Here is a 24,234-nt window from a genome sequence, read left to right as displayed (position 1 = left end):
GCATCACAAAAATAAATTACATTTTAAAGTATATTAAAAAAAGAGAACCATTATTTTAAATTGTAATAATATTTCATAATATTACTGTTTTTTTTTTTGTGTTTTTTTTTTAACTGCAGGCTTGATGAGCATAAGAGACTTCTTTCAAAAACATTAAAAATAGTATTGTTTCCAAATAATGTAATAATGTAATAATGTTTCCAAACTTTTGACTGGTACTGTATATACATATATATACACACACATATATGTATATATATGAAGAGTTCAGATGCAAAAGCCTCTAAGTGCCATCTAAAATTTTCTTCTAGAATGATCATTTTTATCAAGCTTGTATGTTTAAGTTCAATAATTTCACTTAAATGACAATGAAAATTACCTATTAATTGTCATTTAAGTGAAATTACTGAACTTATCTATACGAGCTTGATAAAAATGATCATTCTAGAAGAAAATTTCAGATGGCACTTAGAGGCTTTTGCATCTGAACTCTTCATATATATATATATATGTATGTATATATAAAACATTTACTTATCAATATTATTCTAAAAAAAGGTAATTTTGGGGTTACAAACATACAAGATTCTTAAATTAAAAAACATAATATTTGATATAGCTAAATGTTTGTTCTATTTATAAAACAGGCTTTCAACATCATATCCATTTCAGTGCTTCCCTTGTGTCCTATAAGCACATGGAACAGCGTCCATGTGACCAGGATTGGTCAATACATGGATTTAGTTCTGTTGTTATTATACAACTTCCTATATTCAAGCCCACACTGAGCAAATGATGATTGACTGAGATGCAAGCGCACAGAAAGGGAGAGACAAAACTGAACGCCACGTTACAGAGTTCAGTTTCAGACCTAAAAGAACAGCTAAGCAGAAAGCGACACCGACTCAAGCATCTATAAACGTCTCAAGAGCGTCTGTGTCTGTGATGCCAAACAGCATGCTCAAAAATCAGGTAGATAATAGGAGAGTAGGTTAAGAAAATTTGCAGAATGATATATTTGCTTTTACGATATAGAACAGCTGAACTAACTTATGACACCAATAGTTTACCAGATTCATTTAATTCAAATTTTAAATATTCACAATATACAACCTCGGATTTCCTCAACAAGTTAATATGAAAGGATCTACTTTTAGCTGATTGATTCAGTTTTAAAGTGCATTTTTAAGCCAGAGCACCATAATACTGGTCTGAGATCAGTATAAACCTGTGATACTCACTGGAGGGCATGGTGTATGTGTCCTCTTCGTCTATGATCTCAGCGTAGTCATCTGTTTCTGAAAAGGGAAAACAGTATTTTAAGCCCTAATGAACCAAGACCAGCTAAAAACAGCCCTTCTAAAACCAGAAGCCCTCTCGGAAACACGTCTTCTCATCTCTGGCACAACAACACACTCCACCATCTCTTCCCCATTAACGCCGCAGTGCTAAGTTTAAAAGTGTTCGGAGGTCTATGTATTCTGCAGGAGTTTGAGTTGGCTTCGATCACATCCCCGCAACTGTGATATCTGAGCGGGTGTTTAAAGAGCGAGTACATCTGGCAGAGAGGGGGGAATTTCTTTCTAAAGCATTGGTGTCATTGGGAAAAACAGATGAAGTCATGGGTAATCTGACAGCTATTGTGTCTGGTTTTAAGGAAAAAGTTATGTCACATATTCTCTACTCAGCAATGCAGCGAAAGTCAACAGATTTTGACAGCTTGTATTGACTGTCAGTGAAGTCCCGCGAGTGGAGTGCTGCGAGCAAACACTTTCCCATTACTGTTAGAGAAAAGGATGTGTGTTTTCAGTAGATAAAGTCTCTAACGTGGCTGAACTGAATAGTTTTACGAGATCAAAACAACATCAAATTCCACTGTAAGCACACAGATACACCTAGGTATTTTGTTTTTCTGGAGTTCACAGGACTATAACATGAAGCTGAATGCAGTCAAACTGTGCTATCAAATAGGAAAACACTTCTGAGCAAAAATTTCAGCTTACTTTGATATATACTTTTATATTACTGTGTTGAGCTAATAAGTTCAAATACAAATGGTTGGGAGTTCAGTTTGAGGCAATATGGCTGGTCAATATAACCAAATATTATATATATATATATATATATATATATATATATATATATATATATATATATATATATATATATATATATATATATATATATATATATATACATACATATATATATTTTTTTAAATGTATTAAAATAACTGATATTGTTCAGTTGTTTGATGATATTAATATACCTTTTGCTCTAAAATTGTTTAAAAAAGAAAAAGAAAAAAAAAAAGAAACCATAATTTTCACCAAACAGGCATTGTTGAAAAGTTAAAAATGTAGTTTAAAATACATAGTAATAAATAGCAATTCTTACCTAAATATATTTTTATTACAACATTTTGTTATAAGAAAAATGCTATGTAGACTTTTTTTTGAACATTTAAAAGTGATGGCGCAAATTAATTAGGGCTGTGTTGAAAAAATCGATTCACCGATTCTGAATCGATTTTCATATTAATTTCTAAAGATCGATCCGTAACTCAGAGGATCGATTTTCCCCGTGAACTTTAACTTGCTGCGTCATTGAATTCACGCATGCGCGCGAGGTGGAAGGACATTAAAACAACGTCAGTAACGTTAAGCATGCGGTTGCTTTGAAAACTCCAGAAACGCTCAAAGCTGCGATCTGACACCATTTCGGGTTCAGAAGCAATGCAGAGAACGAGCTTGACAAAAGCAAAGGTTTTCTAAAGGTTTTGTAAGTTCAAATTTTATTTACATTCTGTGTAGAGATGCGCGGTTGGCGGTTACAGCCGCGGACTCCGCGGATAAACCGTGGATCGGGCGGATGTCGTGACGAAAAATTATATTTTAATTAAATTCGGATGGGTGGCGGGCGGTTAACCAATCAAATAAAAAATGTTATGTATGCATACATTAAGTGGATGGCGGGCGGGTGCGGTTTTGAAAATTGGTCAAAAACGATGGTGCGGAGACTGCGGACGGATGAGTTTTGTGATGCGGTTGAAGTAATAGCCCATCCGCGCATCTCTACTCTGTTTACTGTGAAGCCAGTAACCAACAATTTGTTTACATTTGCACTGGCTTAGAACAAATGTGTTCTAAATGTTGATCATTAAAATAAAAAATAAAGGTGCATTTGCATCTGAACTATAGCAGCTTTTTGGAAAATTCTTAATGTCATTTTTAATAATACATCAGGTTCGCGTCTAAATAATCGGTCTACTGGTGCTGATATACCTCTGCGTCCTCGGTCGTCTACACCAGTGCAAGTTTGTGAAAGCAGTTGTATCAACACTCTGGAAGGGGGATTGTTCTTTACAACCACCAATACTCCATTAATTTGCAGTTGAATGTCTATAATAATAGTATCAATATGTTGCATAACTACAGTCCTGTAATTCAGGTAACAGCTGGAAAAAAATGCTTTTTTCAAAAACCATTATCTAAATCTCGAAGATCGGATCGGATCGAATCGGATCGAATCGAATCGAATAATGATAATCGATTCAAGATCTTGAGAATCGGAATTGAATCGATTCTTGAAATTTGATTCGAAACCCAGCCCTAAAATTAATCATTTCTTTTTTTCTTTTTCTTTTTATAGCTACTGAAGTTTAAATTGATAATATATTTTAAATTTATATTCTCAAATATTCTATATTCTAAAACTAGTGCATTGAAAGTCTATGGGAAACTTAAATGCGCATTAGAATCATTGACATATTCAAATTTTTTGGTCAGCAAAATCACGCTGATCAAGATGACTCATAAGACTCAAGACAAAATTGGACTTTACCATCCCCACCAATATCATCTGTGGATCCAATCAGCATGCAAAAGATTTAAGAAGAAAGACAGAGAGAAAGAGAAAGCATTAGATTAATGTCTTTATCATAACAGATAGAAGGAGAGGCAACAGCACAAAAGAGTATTTCATGGCTGTTACACAATGCAATAAAACAAAGCCCCAAACCATTATCAGCAAGAGGAAGTTCTTGAAAAAAGCTTTAGATTATATTAAATACACATCCACTATTCATGGTGAGGGACTTCCTAGTGATCTCTATTGTTCTTCCACTGAGACAATGACACTTTCTTTCCCATAAAACTCACATTAAGACATTATTTAGTGTTTATTAAGCCATTTTCCTTGTGAGGAACATTGACCACTGTAATTTAGGTGACTTCGGGTCCCCATCCTTGTGGGGACATTCTACACACAAAAGTAAGTTGGAGAAGGTTTAGAAAGTAGGGTTTGGAGGAGTTTTAGATACAGAGCAACAGACTCGACCACATTCATTTAAACTCGAACAACTTAAAATTAATGAGATCTCAACAGGCTTTCCAGAAAACACCAGCCAGAACATGGCTGGAATTAGTTATGGATTAAACTCATTATCAATGAAAATGCGAGGTCTTACCTGAAATGGAGATTGCTTTGGCCTTGACTCCTTGCAACCGTTTCTCATGGTTTGCTGATCTGTGTGACAGAGGTTGAAGAAGATGAATCATGTACATTCTCAATCAAACTTAAATCACTGAATGACCTTTTCTACACTGAAGCCACTGTGCCGGTCTGTTCCATTAGCATGTGCAGGGAGGATGACATAACAGATGGGCACTACCACAGTCACATTAATGGGAGCTGGGCTGCGCGTCACATTAGTTGAGGGTACACTGAGAGATTCCACATGTCTGAGCCAAAGAGGCCAAAGGAGCAAGAACAGAGTGTGTAAGAGGAGCTGAGTCTATCTAATGAAAAACTGTGAGTATAAACTTACCTTGGAGCCTTTGGGATAGATGGAAGGGCTCTCTCTCCTTCTGTTGACAAACATTGACAAATAAAATTTAAATGTGAAAACTAAAACAGAAATAATAAAAAAAAAAATGAGTATTAATATAATTTTCATTTTCTTTGATGATTTGATGATTTTATCATCATCAGAGTTTATTTGATGATTTGAGGAGACATGAGCAACAATGACCACTGGAAATGTGCAATAGCTGTGTTTTATGCAAATGAGGAGTGACAATGGAAGTGAATCCAGTGAAGTTTATGTGATAATTAATGAGTGAACATGCTAGTAACAGATGCGCATCTATTAGTAAGGTCAGTTAATTTGTCAAGATTTTGTTTTAGCTTTATTTTTAGCAGACCTCCAACTAGGAAAATATGTTGTTTTGCATAAAACATATATACAGTTCAAATGTTTGGGGTCGAAATTTCTTGAGATTTCTTTATGCGTTTTTGAAAGAAGTCTCTCACCTGTGCTGCATTTTTTTTTATTAAAATACAGTAAATACAGTAGGATTGTGTTAATATTATTACAATTTAAAATAGCTAAAATGTAATACATTTTCAGCATCATTACTCCAGTCTTCAGTGTCACATGATCCTTCAGAAATCATTCAGATATGCTGATTTGGTGCTCAAGAAACATTTCTTATTATCACCAATGTTAAAAACATTGCGCTGCATCACGTTGCATTTTTGTGAAAACGTGATAAAAAAAAATCAGGACTGTTTTGATGAATAGACATAAAAACAGCATTTATTTTAAATATAAAAAATATATATAATTTTGATCAATATAATGTGTCCTTGCTGACTAAAAGCATTCATTTCGGTAACACTTTACAATAAGGTTTCATTTGTTAACATGAACTAACAATGAACAACACAGCATTTATTAATCTTAGTGAATATTAATCTCAACATTCACTAATACATTTAAGATGGAAAGTTGTATCTGCTAACATTAGCTAAATGCACTGCGAACTAGCATGAACATGACATTTTTTATTAACTAACAAAGGATAATACATTCTGTAAAAGTGTATTGTTCATCGTTAGTTAATGCACTAAAGTTAACAAATTTAACTTTTTTTTTTTTTTTTTTAAATCAAAAACTTTTGAACAGTAGAGTATCTTATTTTGTCTGAGATCTGTATTTGTGTCTATATGTATGTGTTTGTGTTCTCACCTTTCTGTACACGGACAATAAACGATGAGGAACTTCCGTTAACAAGTCTACAGTAGCCGTCAATGAGATCGGCCATGTTCTCTGCAGTGTTCAGTGTTGTAGTTGTCACCGTCAGAGGCTGAGAAATGCACAAGAACACTGTACCATTATATCCATGTACAAAAACCACATATAAGACAAAATAATACATTGAAAAATGTGTGGGTGTTACCTCAGGTGCTCTAGCCACATCTAACTGCAGCATTCCCTTCCTCTCTCGCTCCTCAAACTGAATACTCTTGACTTGCGTGAAGTTGGCGAGGTGTGTTGGCTACACAAAGAGATAGAGACTTAATAAACACTGTACAGATGTCTATCAGTTCATTCCCCTATCCACAGGACTTACGTTTGAGCCTTTGTCAGTCAAGTAACTGATGCCTTCCTCTGGTCCGATGGCCAACTCCACTGATATCACCCAGCTCGACTATCACACACAACAGCAGACACATTCAACTCAAACACTTCATGAAACACAAACAAACTAATAAATACAATGCAACATTATTTTCCCATCACATTGACGAATGATTAAAGGCTGTATCCATTTAAATTAAAAAACAAAAAAAAATGATGACCATTTGGAGATGACATTCATCTTTTAGCCAACAGAGGGCACTACAGACCATTACATCACCATCAAGAAAGAAATAATAAATCAAGAGAGTTATTAGACAACTTGTGGCTTTATTTTAATGAATTGAATTAATTAACATCTAAACTCAACTCACCCCGAGAGCACATTTAAAACACTCCTTATCAAATCTGTATATAGGGGACAGGATCTCAAAGAATTTGAGGATACACTGCTCATCGTTCAGATTGGCGAATTGTTTGAACGTCTGTTGGATCAGTTTCCGCAGGGATTTAGCCTGAAAAGACAAAAGACAATTACTTGTAATCAAATTAAGCTATTACTTACAATCCCTTAAAGGTTTTTATTTTTTTAAAGACTTTTTCCTATCCGAGTTTAATATGCATCGACAACTCGTGACTTAGAAAGATTGTAAACTGTGAAACACTGTTTCCTCTGGCTCAACCAATGGAGTCCATTTGGGACGGGACTAATTGTTTGGTGCAAAAATTACACACTTCACCTCTAGGTGTTAAGACAACAAGAACCTTATTTCAACAAACTGGGACATTTGAATCTTTTAAAAGGAAAAGGCGTTCATAACTGAATTTTCTAAATGAATATTTCTTCAGAGAGAATGTCAATCATTTTGATGGCACAATACAAGACTAAAGACCATAGCCAAGGAAATCGCTAAAATAAAACCGTCTCCGTAGAATAATGACAGCTATCTCAATAGGGGGTCTTATAATCCAAATTTAAACAGTTTCCTAATAGCTTTCAAATGAATCTTTAATGGTGTAAACAAGCTGTGTGTCAAATTATGCAAACACTATCAAAAAGTATTCATTATTTAGACATGATAAATAGCCAATTAGAATCAGGGTCCTCTCCATATGGGATGCAGAATGTTTGAAAAATCTAAAGATCCTCAAAACTGGTCGGTAATTCTCTCTTCCCTCTTGACATGGGATTGGGTTTCCATGGCAACCAATGAAAAGGCGCGATTTTGGGCTGCTTTGGGGTAGAATGTAAACTATGAAAAAAGGAAGAGCAGAGGAGAGCGAAAGCCACAAAATATGCAGAAAATCCCCTTTAACAAAGAAAAGGGAAATCCCTTAGGGGACACAAACGCTATTCCCATTCTCAACCTCAATTTTTAAACGCACACAGGATTGCAATTTAGTCTACAATCTCAATTATTCAATGAGCAGTAATTAAAAATAAGAAGCACAGAAGATTTAACTGCAAAAATATAAATGTGAACTGCATAATTTTCGGATGTTAAAATATTCTTTGTCTTTCAATTTTTTTACATATGTAAAAATAAAAGAAAACACATACATATATTACCTTTTATTAATAGAAAAAAAATTATAAATGGAAAAAAAAATTAAATTAATTTGTAATTTAATTTAAGTAATTCTTTTAAAAATGTAAACGCGTGGCAATGAATTTTTCAAAGAATAATGCCGTACAAGCATCTAAAATAACAGTAGACATCATGCCACAGCATACTGAAGACTGAAACGGACTAGGTAGGTCAGGTGGAAAAGGAAACTGGCTCTGTGGCAAACTGCATTTCATTAGAACGGTTCCCTTCAGTGGCTTCTTCAGAGAGAGAGAGCGAGAGAGAGAGAACAGAACTGGGCCAAATCATCTCAGGGGTGTGAGACCGCAGAAGGAGCCAGGTAGGTAATAACATTGATTTTGCCTGAACAATAGCATTTTCTCACATTCAGTAAATCAAGACAACCATCGTTTTGAGGAAGTCATCGCAGGAGCATCAGAAATGTCTTACCTTTACCGAATCTAATAAACTCTTTGGAAAGAATCTCCGTAGACCAACGTCCTTCCTGCAGGGAGAGAATACAGAAAGACACTGACTTCAGTTTTCAAAGAAAGTAAAACCTCAGATCAGTTTTTGGGATAAAAACACAAAAAAATGAGACAGCAACTTGTTTGAGGCTGAACCATTGGTAGAGGTTATTGTCTCTTCCGGTGTAAACACTTAAGTAATGGAGCCGCTGCACCACTGCAAGAGATGCGCAGAGATCAATTATACTCTACTCAAAATAGATCAGACGGGTTTCAGAGGGCCATGCAACACGGACTAGATATTCTGACCCATATACACACAATCTGAAAGAAAAAGAGATGGAGAGAAATCCTCTAATGGTTCAAAGACCTAGAGTACTCCTTTCAGTCTAATATGAGCTTGTTTTGAAATACACAGCATTACATCAGGTAACAGTGCTCTATATGATAATATGAGTAATTGAGAACTGATCAGAATTTAATAAGTTAATAGTGACAGCAACCATCAGTACTACATTTTGCTAGCCATTTCATTTTGTGGTGTCATACCAAGTTTCCCTGCGGAAGCCCATTTTTGGTAATTGCAAGTTTATCTCACAACAGTGAATATTTCTTCAAATTGCTCCTGTATATCTCACAATTGTAATTCTATTTCTCCCAATTTCTCTTCCTGTCCGGTTGACCGCTCGCGTCTCTTCCCAACAGACACGACCAGCCGGACCTCTGAAGAAGGACGAGGAGAACAGGAAGAACTTATGAATTCCACAAATGTCGACTTTATTTCTCGCAAAACAGTGAACAGTTTATTTTTAACTTTCTCTCAACTACCTGATGCAGAAATCACCAACATCAAAGCTAACTGGACCAAAATTTCTCAAGTTCAATAAAAACGGATTCTGTCTGAAGATGCATCACGCAATTAAATACGGGCACAAGGTTAGAACTGGATATGAATGATCTAAACATAGACAGCAGTACTTACTCTAATAATTCATAATTTGATTTCTTATCCAGGGCGTTACCACGCATGTCCCTGAAAAACCTCCTGGAACAGAGAAGAGGAAAGTGATTTGTCTGAATTCAATCCTTAGTTGATAAAAGTCATTGGAAAACACTTAAATTTACACTACCATTCAAAAGTTTGGGGTTGGTAATTTTTTTTTAACCGTTTTTTGAAAGAAGCCTCTTATGCTTATTAACTCTGCATTAATTTGATAATACAGTGTAAATATAGATTTTATTTTATTTTTATACATTTAAAAAATACTGAACAACAGTAATATTGTAAAATGTTATTACAATTTGAAATAACTCTTTTCTATTTCATTATATTTTAATATTTATTCCTGTGATGGTGAAGCTGAATTTTCAGTTTTCTGTGTCCAGTCTTCAGTGTCACATGATGCCCAAGAAACATATTCCTATTATTATGTTAAAAACAGTTGTGCACATACCTGATTTCAATGCAGCCTAGTTTAAGTGCTATTTCTTGATCAACTTGATCGGCAATCGCCATCATGTAATCACTTTTCACCTGGGCATACAGAGAAATATTAGTCTAGACAAGGCAAGGAGAAAGACACAAGGTGATACGGACTGAACAGGATGGATGATGACAGAATTTCTAATATCACTCCTCCTCAGCAGACCGATATTGCATGTCAAATAAATAAAAAATAAGACAATGATGAGTTTCAATTTCCAAGAAACACAATAATACAGAGCTAATTTGCTATTCATGAAAAAAATAATGAAGGTTGATAACTGATGTAGCAGTACTTTCCTCTCAATTCAAGCTATTTGTAATTCGTTTGTCTTCATTTCACTTGTATAGATCATCACACAAGGACCAGGTGGAATTGGTTTGTGCAACTTTCACATACGAAGGCCAGTCACTTGTCATTTAAGCGTTTTACAATGATGTTTGTGAGCTCATGGTTTGATCTTTGTAACCTGGCAGTGATCAAACCAGTTATGGCCCCTGAGCCTTGAACACTAAACCACCACTCAATCACTCAATGTGGGTGAAAATATCATGAAAATATATATTTCACCCCAAAACAAATAAATTAAATAGAAAATACACAAAAAATTGGGATAAAGAAAAATATACCTATTGTAGGACCATTACATTTCTGCATTGTGACATTTTTATCATGACAATTATGATTCTCATTTTTGCAAAAACATCTATAATATAATTCTCTTTTTTGAAATTACAATCCACATAAATTAAAAGCTGTACAACAAATAACACTAAAACACTGTTTATTATTATTATTTTGCAATTCCTTACTGAGAATTGGGAGTGTACTTGGAGAGTGGGAGTACTTAGTTTTACATTATAATTGTATTAAGACAATGAAGCCTGCAATATAGTATAATTTCAACCTTTTTTGATTTTGGGGTGAATCATTAACAAAAGGTTTGCTAGCAGTACACAGGCTGCCAAATTAAACAATCACCTGATGATAAAAGTAGTTAAGAGTTGGCTGGTCCTCAGTAAACTGGTTTAAAAATCCTTTAGGCAAGTATCGAATCCGTAGCTCATATCTGGAGAGAGAAGAGAGAGAATTAAAGAAACGATCTAATAACAAAAAGCACATGCTGTCAGCTCTATCTGAAGTCTCAGCATAAACCTCAAAATAATCATCAATGACTGGCAGCCGTCACACAGCCAGACCAATCACAACAGATGCTTTAGAAAATGAAGCCCTCAGGTTGAACATCTTTACTGTGTGTCTTGAATCCTTAACAGTGATGATGGTTGGGAGCGGTTTACTCATCTTCCCTCTCACATATGTGACTGATTAGAGATGCCGGTGAGACATGATCTTCTAAAGTCTGCCAGACAACACAATTACTGTGGTATCAGTGGCTGGTCTCAGCAGCTGTCTGTCTGGGAGGTAAAATCAAACCCTGTTCTCTCACAGCTGGCTCACTGTCTGCTCTCAATTACACTAAATTAGTTCAACACATCTCTCTACCTGAGAACGAGCCAGAATGCTGCGGCACCTGCCTCACACGTTCAAAACAATCATGTTCTCTAAATCGGCTGGGGATGATGTACCTGGATCCTGCTGCCATCTGCCTCAGATATGACGCACAGAACATCAAGACAGAATGAGTTTCAAATAGTTTTAAAATGCATTGTGGAAATAATCTGTGCTGACAAAGACGGTATGCACTTTATCTGTAGGCTTGGGCTCTTTTGTGCGGGAAATTTGTGAACGTTTGGATCTGGAAGAACAGCAACAGATTCTGTCACTTTGTTCAAAAAGCCTCATTTGACTTTATTCTTGATTCCTTATAAGCTACATGATTCGAAGAGGGAAGGGAAGAAATGATTAAATAAAGTTGTTATTTTTGTTTGTTTTTTTGAGCACAAAAAGTATTCTCGTCACTTCATAACATTAAGGTTGAACCACTGTAGTCACATGGTCTATTTTAACGATGTCTTTACCACCTTTCTGGGCCTTGAAAGTTGCAGTGACGTTGCTGCCTATGGCTGGTTCGGAACCTCTCGAATTTCATCAAAAATATCCTCATTTGTGTTCCGATACTGAACGAAGGTCTTACGGGTTTGAAGCGACATGAGGGTTCGTAATCAATGACAGAAATTTCATTTTTGGGTGAACCAACCCTTTTAGTTTAGTGCATATGCTTCAGCATTTTGCATAATATCACAAGTGTAGGAAACCAAATTTTAAGTAAATAAAAACGAATTAATAATAAATTATGAACATATACTGAAAACAAATGTCAGAAATGTACACATAAAATGAAAATGTGTGAATGTACATTGCATTTTACTTATATTTTACACACACACTATTTGTGTAATACAATATAAAAGTGTGTTTTAGGGTAATTAAACATTTCTAGTAGTGCAAAATTCATTCATTTGTGTAACAATAGTGTTTTTGCCTCAGCGTCGATATCATAAACATTGTAGAAATTTTGTCCCTTTACAATCAGGCCAATCAGCATAGAAACATTCTTCTACATGTACTAGCACAGCTTCCCACCAATAAAAAAGTATTATTATTAAAATAGAACCAGTTTGGAGTTCTGGTTTAGATCAGTTTATCACTGTAATTTCAGCTGTGGTGAATAATATTTTTCCATATGGGAAACACGATCATAGACCCTGAAAAACAAGAGATAGACTGCAAGTCTGTTTCTTTTCCATTTCTTCAGAAAGTAAAAAGGAGGAATTTAACCTGCTGATGTGCATTTGCAGAGGGTAAAATGTCTTGCTTTAAAGCAAATGCTGAATTTATTATCAGAGCTCTGTTTTTCATTATAAAGACATGCTGGAGGGCGAACAGAATCCAGCTCATCCTTTGAACCGCGGACTTCCCCGTAAATGCATAAAAAGCCCATTCATACATAATGAACGGTTGAAGAAAGAAGATGGTTGAAACAAGCCTCAGGCTGCGTGAATGGAATATAAACAATAGAGCAATTAAGCAGGGACTGCTTTATTTAGCTTCATTAAGATAAAACTCACTACGACTAGCCACATTCATTCTGAAGCTCCGCCCACTGGGTCAACCTCAGTTTGATGCAGAATTATCCACCCCCACTGAATGAATTATACTTAAGCCATTATATTATTCTTTCATCCTCTAAACATGAACAGCATATTCACTCCGAGAATTCTTTACAACAGAGCGATATGCAGCGTCATCCTCAAAAAACAGGCACGACCCTATTCAAAGTACGTATTGGATTTAAAGATTTTGGAATGTACAATGAAACAAGGGAAGGTTTGCATAATTTAACACATTCCCGACTGGTCTTAGGCTTGAACCATCATCTTTCATTCAATAGCCCTAAAAAAAAAAAAATTATAATTATAATATAATAGTTAATAATGTGCCACAGCACCACAGTGGTGTCAGATGTCAACGATGTGCCATCTCTCAGAGATGTTAGAGGTGTTTTGATTGTATTGTAGACAGAAACATAAAGCAGTCCGGGGAAAGATTACAGAAAGTGATGGCACACTTTACGAAGCCCCTGTGCGGCAACATAGACCTTTCAGAATCTAAAGCTTGTGGTTACTTCCTTTGCAGAACGCACACAGTTCTGCTTTCTTTTATTTTTAAGAGCATATGAAAAACATGTTTGTTGATGAGAGCATACTCAAAGTAAAATAGTAAAAAGTAAAAAACATTCACATTTAAAATACACATTTTTCAAAGGCCAATGTTAAAACTGATATCTAAAAAGTAAGGTGGCCACTATAATGTTGACATACAGTATTTACAATTTCTTTCTGAAACCAGCAAATGAAATGGAAAAAAAACAAGAATACATATTTGTTCACACAAACGCACGCGCACAGACAATATATACTATTGTCTATATTATTATACTATATTATTTTACACAAAAAATTATGATAATCACAAAATGGACAAATATTGGCCAACTAATTTATGCCCTACTAGTTTCACCAAATTAAATTAAAATTCAAATAATCATTATTTTCAAATACATTACCATTCAAAACTTTGGGGTCAGGAAGATCTTTTTTTTTAAATAAATTAATACTTTTATTAAGCAAGGATAAAACGCGACCGTATACAGACATTTATAATGTTACAAAAACATGTGACCCCAGTTTGACCTCAAACTTCTGAACACTCCCTGTTTGTCATTGGTTGAAAAACAGATGGACCTGTCATGAACTGTAATTGTATTAACTGAGTAGAACTACACGACTCAGCTCGTCATATGATCTCAACATGGCAGCCACTGAGAAGGGGAAACAGATCAATGGCCATGTTTCCCGAGTCATAATATTACTTTTATGGTTATGATATTGGCATTAAAACAGTGACTCACCTCCAGTCGTCCTGAGGATGGCTGTGCTCGTACCGCTCTCTCACATGAGACACGCCCATGTCGGGGTGGAGCCAATGAACTTCACCTGTTCTCAGCTGGCAAAGGCGCAGACCAAAGCAGGACACACACCTCACCTTATGGATGTCCACGATCTTCTGTATAATGCCCTGAAAAACACACAACAATTTGGTGACAACGTATAGTACCCTATAGAGTTTCTAAAATATTCAAAGCAGGACACATCTCAGTGAATCTGAGAGAATATTCTGAAGGAAACGGTTCAAAGCCAGAAGAGTTTCAGTTGAATCTTTCTTTGATCAATGTGTCATATTAAGGGGTCAGTAAGTTCTTTGGTTCTGTGGGATTGTGCGAGAGGAGATAGATGAGACCAAGAAAGAGCAGGATGTTCAAGAGTCTGCTGTAGCATAATATATGATGTCTAACAGGATGGAAAAACTGTTATTTAATTTATTATGCAAATTGCAAAATGCATGAGCCATGAGGAAAGAACTGATAAGCCACATTAGTGTGTGATGAATTATATTTCATGGCCATTATCTTTTCAATTTCCTTACAGACATCGGACTACATGATGTAGCATGTCTAAAAAAAACAAATACGATTTTAAAAATGGGAAAACACGGATAAATCACAGGGCTTTATCACACTAAAACCACCTGAATAAACTCCCACAGATTACATCTGATCATTTAGTGTGGGCCAGGTTTGGATGAGGTTCAGACCAGATACGACTAAAGAGCATCAGATGTAAACCTGCATAAAACTGGGACGATAGCGGATGTGTGAGGGATGAAAGCGGGACAATACGCTTTGAAGTAACAACGGCTACTTGGCTTCAAAAACCAACCTCATTAAATAATTTAGAGTAGCATGCCATTGTCTGAGGGGGTTTTACCACGGGTGTTCTAGGCCACGGAGAGCTGTATTCTGAATAATGCTGAAAAGCATGAAGCTCAGAGGAAGTATCATCTTTAGTCTTACAGGAATGTTTGTGGTGTCAGTATCAATAAAACTAATGCATCAATAAGATGTATCAATCAGTATTCAGACTAAACCGCTCGATACATATGGATGCGTTTTACGATCTCTTTATGAGCTTTTTGAAGCGTCAAAATGGTAGTTGTGTAGACTGTCAATGCAGGGACACAAATCTCTCAGATTTCATTAAAAAGAGCTTCATTTGTGTTCCAGAGATGAACAAAAGTCTTACGGGTTTGGAACGTCATTAGAGTGAGTAAATGATGCCAGAACTTTCATTTCTGGGTGAACTATCCATTTAATAAGACTTCTACTAAGTTCAAAAACAACAATTAAACATCACAAATACACAATTTAGAACTCAATTTCAGTCACTGAAAATAGTCCTCTTAACAATAAGGAAAGCATGTAACCAATAATTACTGATTTACCAAAGCTAATATGATGACCTATCTATTGTCTGTTTGCATTTAATAATGACAATATGACTGTAATTCTACTGCTAGTTTTGGAAAGAAAAATAATATTATTGAATAATAAAAAATTATTGCCTGATACCAATAACATTTATTTTCTAATGGCCATGCCTAACAATGGTGTCTCTTACTTATCTTAATATGGATTATTTTTATGTTATGGATGAGAACCAACATGATGGCTGAAATTAATCTATATAATGTTTTTGCAATGTTTTTTAAAGCAAAAGAAAATAATAATGATAATAATGATAATAATAATAATAATAAAAGCTCACATACAGAATTCGACGACAGGGTGACCATACGTCCTCTTTTTTCCAGACATGGAAATTAAATCATCCAGCCAGGATTTCCCACTTTTCTCAAATATCTTGGCTTTGTTTTCATGACATGTTCTCTACAGTCGACATACATTCTATGCATGCATATTTGCATTTATTTGACTGTTCTCTGTAGATCCGGCATTCTTGCACACAACAATTGGCCGATTACCTTGAGCAAGCATAACACCAGATTCACATCACATACACTCACATTAACTGATTACAGCATTCACACTGGGAGCATGAGCTGTGGTGTCGCATCAAAGAATAAAAAAAAAACGCCTTGATCTGTGTGTATGTGTGAAACTAGTGTAAAAAGCAAATTAACAATGAATAATACTTATTTTATAAATGGCAGTTAATGTTATATAATACATTTTTAACATTTTAGTTGCATATATAGTTTATTTTTTACCTAGATTCAAGATTCCTACAGCACTAAATAACATAATATAATGTATACAATTTCAATTTCAGTTTCAGTTTTTACCAAATAGTAATATAATACCCGTACCCTAATATTATCAGTCTCAATATGACCATGATATTGCATTTCTCTCTCCTGGATGAAAACGATATGGCCATCCCTAAAAGTTCTGTATTATGTATCCTGGAGAACAAAGTAGTGGGTGACCCAGTCGATCTGCAGACTCACCCTGACATCAGTTGAGTCCCCGTGTCGGATGTTGCTGGACCAGGTGCAGGGTTCACTACTGCTCTCGAAGTAGTGGAAGACTCTGAGCACGCGCTCCAGAGCCCCTGCCGTCCGCTCCATCCCTGCGCTGAAGCGAGGCTTGACCCCCTGGTTCAGGGCATGGGTCAGGTTGGGGTCCAGGTAAGCCGCTGCCATGGCTTTGGTGGGTGCTAACTGTCTGTCATATTCTGCAGAGAACAAAGTTATATATATATATTTTTATAAATAATGAAATATTCCCATTTGTTAAGTAAGGGATAATGTACATCCAGCCGGGTGGTTCTCTCAAAATAACCCCCGACAGGATGATGAGGATCTTGATCAGCCTGAAGGGGGTTATTTTGAGAGAACCACCGGCTGGAGGTACATTATCCTGCTTATTACACGGCTACTTGCCACATAAGTAAATAATTAGACACGAAATATTGATCGGAGTTGAAATATTTTATTAGGTCTTTAAAAGCACAGCTTCCGCGGAGAGAGCAGTTGCAGCGCAGCAAGTTCAAACTAAACGGACATATGGTATACAGTCATTCATATCACTTATTAAACAGCATTTCGCCACAAATAATTATGGGGACAAGATATATTCATTTCAGATTAAACCGTTTTAAAATCGTACCTGTTTGTATCTCATAATAATAATCCAACAGTGTACAAAACAATAGTCACAAAATGGCAGCAGCTGCATTTGTATGAAACAAGAGTCCACGATACTGGATGGCATAATTAAATAACTACACAAAATATTGATTCGACTGAGTTTTAATATTTTATTTTCTCACCAAACACAAAACTTCCACGAAGAAAAAAACGTTCCTAGCAGGCGTATAGCACTGCTGACTTCAGTAACCCGGATGAGCCTGCGTTATCTGTTTTGAGCGGTTGTTATCTGGGAATAACATACTGTTGGATGGCGCTATTGATCAATCAGAATCAAGTAGGCTATTCCACAGAGCCGTGTAATAACATTAGTTAACTACATTTGTTAATGTGAACTAACATTGAAAAGTGTTACAATTATTATTATAAGAAACATGTCTAAATCCTTTATCGTTACAGAACAATTGATTATTATAATAGGGGCTTTCGCACTGGAGGAACCTTTTCATAGTTCCTAGAACTATTGGCATAAGTACCCGGATTTTGCCGTGTTCGCACCGCAGGAACTAGGAACGATTTTAGTTTCCCTAGGAACGTTTTCCTGGTTGTTTTCGCACCGCTAGTAGGAAATCTGAATTTGTTGTGATTTTTATTTTAACGGCGCGGTGGACCTTTGTTTTGACGGTGCTTTTGAACGCCAGAGTGCACACAGTGCTCGCATTCTCCGTGTTCATTAGTTTACGATATGTCTAACAGTCCTGTCTAATACTTTATTAGATAGAACTGTTAAAGAAAGTAGACAGTAATGAAAAGTTATTAGTGTATGCCGTCTGGTTGATATCCAATGTCGCTAACTGAGCAGAAATATATGATCATGTTTGGCTTGGTCCCCTCAAAGTTGTGTTGGATTTTCTCCTTAGCGTAAAGGTTAAAGGAGAACTCCGGTCAATTTTAACATTGAGCTCATTTTTTTGTAAATTTGGAGTGCTGTCAATACAGAAAACAATGACAAAAATCGGTGTTGCCTACACCTTGTTATCCTCTTTTTAAAATTTGCACCCTGTTGACTTCAATGGGGCAAGTATTAAACCTGCTTTTAGCTTCTTAACATCCTTGATGTGTCATTACAAGTGCACAGCCAATGTGAGTGATTCCTTTAGAGTTAACACGGGTTAATCTGACTGCAGTAGATGTGAAAGATATTAATAAAAATGATGTTAATTCAGCCAGCGCACATACCTGTATTTTCTTCCTGTTTTCGGTCGAAGTCCACAGTAGTCGATTGTCAAGTTCACGTTCATAGGTTTATCATGCGCGTGAACTCGACAATCGATTTACTATGGACTTCGACCGAAAACAGGATGTAAATACAGGTATGTGCGCTGGCTGAAATAACATAATTTTTATTCGTATCTTTCACATCTACTGCAGTCAGATTAACCTGTGTTAACTCTAAAGGAATCACTCACATGGCTGGGCACTTGTAATGACACATCAAGGATGTTAAGAGGCTAAAAGCAGGTTTAAAACTTGCCCCATTGAAGTCAACAGGGTGCAAATTTTAAAAAGAGGATAACACGGTGTAGGCAACACCGATTTTTGTCATTGTTTTCTGTATTGACAGCACTCCAAATTTATAAAAAAAATTAGCTCAATGTTAAAATTGACCGGAGTTCTCCTTTAAGAGGCCCATCTATCACTGTTTTCTGTGTCCGTCAAGTTAGTTTCTGGAGTAAATAATAATCTGTAAACAATAATCTGTGTTTACACTGCCTTTTAAAAATGGCGTGTGCTGGTGTTTCGCGTGCGTTCGGCCAATCAGCGTACACTCATGACTCAGATAGTTCCTATAGTGCTGGGTAAGGGTTAGACCCTACTCTGAAGTAGGAGCTAAATTAGTTCCTCCAAAAGGAGTTCCTGGAACCATTAGTTCTCGGGGAACCACCCTAGTGGCTAGAACTATTCGGTGCGAAAACCCCTAATATCATTGGTTCTGATAATCAATCAAATGGAAAAAGCTTGCAGGAACATCCACAATTTAATATTTTTAGTGTTTGGGAAAGCTACAGTAAATGGCTGAACTATCAGCTTTAGTGGATATTCTTTTTCAGAATAGAAAGAAAAGAAAATGCATTTAACAGAGCACAAAACATTTACATCCATTGCAGAACACATAGATAAATCAAAACACACTGACAAGACAATGAAAGCTCTTAGTCGAGTCGCTTCAGAGGTGTCACCTGAACACAACTACTGAGGCAACGAACGACAGCAAGGCAATTCCAAAGCTTTGGATCAACGCTGATAAAGCTGAAGGGCTGATCAGCACAATATTTAACTGTCAGGGCAAAATTTACAGCAGGATACTGCAGACACTAACAGGAGGTTGGACTCCTAGGAGGAAATAAAGGAAAAGGTCCAGACACCAACACCTCAGAGGGACAGATGTCTCCTGCAAGCATGCCAGACGAGTGGCCTTGGGGACTATGATAATGTCAGATATTCTGCCAAAAAAGCTTCAAGTACAACAATCCACGATGGCAAACTACAGCATTCAAAAGCCGCAAGGTCAACACCACAATGGCTGACTGTTTCACGTCAGCTAAATCAGCTCAAAACATTCCCACGATTTGTCTGCAGCTCTATTATGATGGTTAACAGCTAAGCATATTGGTGACGATAAGCCTACATGGTCATTATCGTAAAATAAACCCTGAACAAAGCAGATGAGTGGTCAGTTGCCTTGGACATCATTCATTATTTCACCAATCAGTTTGAAGCATTCCACAGAGATGCTGGTATATATTAACTACCTAATCTATAAACAACTCGAAAAATGATATGACGTTAAACAAAATTAAGGTAACCATCACAGTAATCCCTGCAAATGGGAAATTAAATCAGTGTGAAACAACCGGTAAGTGCAAAAGACCCATTTTATAGCCGTTTTTAAGTTAGTTTTAGTTCATTTTGAGCTCCTCTCCTACCTTTTCTGAAGAAGGGCCAGCAGGTACACGCCAGCGCAGATCTCAATAGTTCAGGGCTCAAACGGCCCTCTAAAAACAGAAACAATGATCTGACGCAAGCACTAAAGTGCAAAGCACACATACACTTCGGTGGGTCCAAAGGACGTCAACAAAACGTTAAATCCACGTTGTCGCTGTCAGCCTTTTGGTACACATTTCGGACACAAATTGCAGCCCTCACATATTCAAACAGACAATACATTTTAGTAGCTTCCTCTGCGTGACATCACATCCTGCTTATCATAATGTGTCCAGACTGGCCCATGGTTCACGTAACCGGTGATACAGTTCCTGTGCGTTTGCCCTGAGGAGACCAGGAGAACACAAAACACTTCCTGACAAGACGATCATGAGTCAAAGACCTGGATTCAACGGCCCTAAAATCACAACACTCGAGTTAAACCAGCTAATAGACTGCATTCACTCGCACCGGCCTACATACACACACGAATGTGCACTCGCCCACAAGTAAACACACGTGGTTCAATGGGACCTTGGTCAGGAGGAGGAGTTCACACACATATCTGACTGATAACAAAGGCACCTAGCATTTACAGTTAATTCAAACTCTAGCAAATATCATCTGAATGTTGTATTTCTGCTACATTCTGTGACATAATAAAACATCAAAATTACTTGGATTACTGTCTTGGACAATCGTTTGGAAGAGTCAAAATGGAGGAGTCAAAAATATCAAAAACAACAGCTGTAAGCCAACGGAACACTCAAATTTCAAATCTTTTGCTTGAGCCTGAACTGTTATGAATCCTGACACTAAATATGGCCACAAGAGCTTGCACGGTAACACCTGAGAATATTATATTTAGCTGTGCTATTTCCATAGAGGAAATAGGTCCAGAGGCATTACATTGAATCAAACAAGAAAAATTACTGAATGGTAGTTTCACTGTGCATAAGATTATTCAGATTAATGTCCTCGACTGAACCAGAGGCAAGAGAGAGAAGCTTTGTTTCAGTACTTGATGCGTTCAGTAGGATTTTCCAAAATCTCAGTCATACAGTACCCAGAATGGTTATCAATTACCCCCTAAATACTTCCCTCTCGTATTGGACTGCAGCCTAAACAAAAGATCCGTAATACAAAACTTTAAAGTGCAATTTAAACGTGTACAACATTTCAAACGTCAGATGTGTATTACGGGATGTTAGTATGGTTACTCAAAAGAACATGGCAAATGATGAGACAGAAACTCTGATCACAACATTTGTGTTCATAACAATTTATGCTCTAAGTCTAAACTGAAGCCAAAGCCGAAGCCGAAGTCAAAGCAAAGCAAAATAAAAAAAAAGAGACAAAAAAACAGAAACAAAAAAAATTGACCAAACATGCTAAAACTACATAATTTAGATAAAACTAAAGTCATTGCTTAGACACACTGTATTCATTTTAGTATGCATGTGCTGTGCCTTCACCTTATCTTTCTCCCAGCAATAGTCTTTTCAAAGAACTCAATCTCTGAGAGACTGGACACCACACAAAAAGCTCCAGTATCTGAGCTCAAGAAACGTAAGCTGAGACATCTGATAGTGAGAGTGGTCTCTTTCAATATCTCTTTCTCACTTAAGGTTTATTTCACTGGCTCCTCCACAGCTATAGGTTAAACTTAGAAGATGACTAAAGAGAGTCTTTTCATGAGGTAATTCTGCACAGACCCATAGGTAGAGGATTCGGTCTCCTCTCACAAGATGACACCAATAGACATACAGATTCTTTGCAGCAAACACACGCCTCGAAGACAGGAATGGTTTATCCCAATTCCAACTCAATTTCTTTACACACAGGAGCTGGAAGGAAAAGGAGAAAGAGAGAGAGACTGACATTTATTTGCCTTATTAGATCTCAAACCCTTGGACATGAGAAAGGTGTGACAAAAGAAAAGGTGTAGTTTTCATCTCTCGTTCCTCTTCATGTACTTTTGCCCTGTCATTGTTCACGGTGTCCTCATTTCTTTGCCCTTGGCTAACAGAGGTCAGTTTCCAACTTTTTATGTGTAATACACCGTACTGCTAAATCTACACTGAAAAATATGATTTTGCTGCTTGTTCAAATTACTTAATTAAAATGAGCTAATATTACACAATTGCTATACATTTTGTCCTAACTTAACTGCGTTGGGTTCAATCAATTTAAATTTAAAATTGAAGTTTACTTAATCCGTTTGTGTTGAGATTACGTAATTGATTTTTGTTGCTTTAACTGAAACTGGATGGAGGATTTTTATTCCCCAGCATGCTTTGCATATGGCTGGATCAGGAGAGTAAATGTTGAAATTAAGTGTTATTTTATGTGTTTTTGAGTGAATGGAAAGACCTGGTAATGTTTAATGTTCAGTAATTTTTGACATTTAAAGGAGTTTCTGTTAAGCTAAAGGTTTTATGGTAACCATTGTGCTGAAGAGTAGAGCTTATGGTTAGGTTGTGAATGGCTATATATACAAAGACCATAATGCATGATGCTGTGTCTAATGAGCAATAGCTTTGCTAATCCAGTGCAGAAACAAGTATCTTCCATCTTTTAATTCTAGGCTACAACATAACTGAATGTCAAATAAAAACAGGTCTTTTCCATTTACTCAAAAACACAGACTTGAATATTGGAATCACTCAATATATTATATTTGATAGCTATAAAAAATAAAAAAAAAAGTTCAACAAAAAATATGTTTAAAATTAAGTTTGTAACCACTTGAATTAAAAAAAAACACAAAAACTACAAATTCACATCTTTTAATGGCTATAAAATCTGTATTTGGTGCACAGAAAAAGGAAACTGTCTGATTGTGGTGAAGAGAAGCTAGCCATGCAGGAGGTCTGATTTTATCTATGGCCTGGACAGTTAGAGAGGGAAAAAAAAAGAAATAAATGATGTTTGAAAAATGAAATTTATGATAAAATAATACAATTACAATTTCCTTTCTGCAGCTTGGGTGGCAGTGGGCAATAAACTGCAATCGCTGTGTGAAATAGGGCCCAAGAGTAAATGTGAGAAAAGAATTGAAAGTGGCTGTCAAGCTGTGTGCCTGGTATATTAATGTGTAAAGGCATATAATCTCCAATTAACACCAGTATTGCTGAGATTTGATTAACTCAGCTATAAACAAATGGTAATTTCCCAGCAATTAGATAAGTATGTACTGTAGGAAAGCTAATATCGGGAATGCCTATTAGCTAGTAAAATAAATACAATAAAATACAAGTGTAAATATTTCTGCATCAGTACCATGCATCAGCCACACAATGAAACTCACAGATCTCACTGACAAAAATAACGATATATTTGGTATTTCGTATGAGCCAAGCTTCCCACATACACAATCAGTGTAGCTCAGGTGGGAATTCACCCCTCAGTAATGAAGCTACACTCCACCTACATCACTGCTCTTGCACTGATGTCAGCGGAGAGATAATCAGGCTCTCTGATTGTTCATTAAACTCAGCCTAATGAGTTGGAGCTCATAGACAGTGAGTTGATTTCTCAGTCCTATAATACAGAAGAGATCCATCAAAACTCCCTGCTCTAGTGGGGTTGCTTTTCATTGAAACCATGTCAAAAAAGAATTAATAATTGAAAGAAATAAGCAAATTTATATATCTTTGCCCAGACTTGTACACGGGACAACAGTATAAATCAACTTTTGGAATCAGGAAGGGTAAACATAGGCATACAGGCCACACATTCAGTGACAAATGCAAGTAAAAAATAATCTTTGGTCCGTGAATAATAAATTATATGATTCAAGTCAGATTGCAAAAATTTAAATCGGACCCTTGCTC

General features: G+C 36.3%; 1 protein-coding gene across 11 annotated transcripts in view; it reads right to left on the bottom strand.

Annotated features, from left to right (window-relative positions):
- Positions 1 to 24,234, bottom strand: part of ptk2ab (protein tyrosine kinase 2ab) — a 65,206-nt gene that overhangs the window by 29,151 nt on the left and 11,821 nt on the right. For 4 of the 11 annotated variants that reach the window (XM_081387830.1, XM_081387829.1, XM_081387823.1 and 1 more), the window contains 14 exons: positions 16,772 to 16,998; positions 14,316 to 14,482; positions 10,925 to 11,012; positions 9,914 to 9,993; positions 9,442 to 9,504; positions 8,443 to 8,497; positions 6,799 to 6,939; positions 6,417 to 6,494; positions 6,243 to 6,341; positions 6,032 to 6,149; positions 4,829 to 4,868; positions 4,469 to 4,527; positions 3,844 to 3,861; positions 1,242 to 1,298 (listed from right to left, as the gene is read on the bottom strand). In XM_081387830.1, the coding sequence (XP_081243956.1) occupies positions 1,242 to 1,298; positions 3,844 to 3,861; positions 4,469 to 4,527; positions 4,829 to 4,868; positions 6,032 to 6,149; positions 6,243 to 6,341; positions 6,417 to 6,494; positions 6,799 to 6,939; positions 8,443 to 8,497; positions 9,442 to 9,504; positions 9,914 to 9,993; positions 10,925 to 11,012; positions 14,316 to 14,482; positions 16,772 to 16,966 (1,258 nt within the window). In that variant the 5' untranslated portion in view covers positions 16,967 to 16,998. Of the gene's footprint in view, positions 1 to 1,241; positions 1,299 to 3,843; positions 3,862 to 4,468; positions 4,528 to 4,828; positions 4,869 to 6,031; positions 6,150 to 6,242; positions 6,342 to 6,416; positions 6,495 to 6,798; positions 6,940 to 8,442; positions 8,498 to 9,441; positions 9,505 to 9,913; positions 9,994 to 10,924; positions 11,013 to 14,315; positions 14,483 to 16,771; positions 16,999 to 20,400; positions 20,517 to 24,234 lie in introns of those variants that run through there. The other 7 variants (XM_081387831.1, XM_081387832.1, XM_081387828.1 and 4 more) reach the window with 3 other exon arrangements.

This window comes from Scardinius erythrophthalmus (genome assembly GCF_964197995.2).
Source record: "Scardinius erythrophthalmus genome assembly, chromosome: 16".
Lineage (NCBI taxonomy): Eukaryota > Metazoa > Chordata > Actinopteri > Cypriniformes > Leuciscidae > Scardinius > Scardinius erythrophthalmus.
This window is presented reverse-complemented; position numbering and strand designations above follow the sequence as displayed.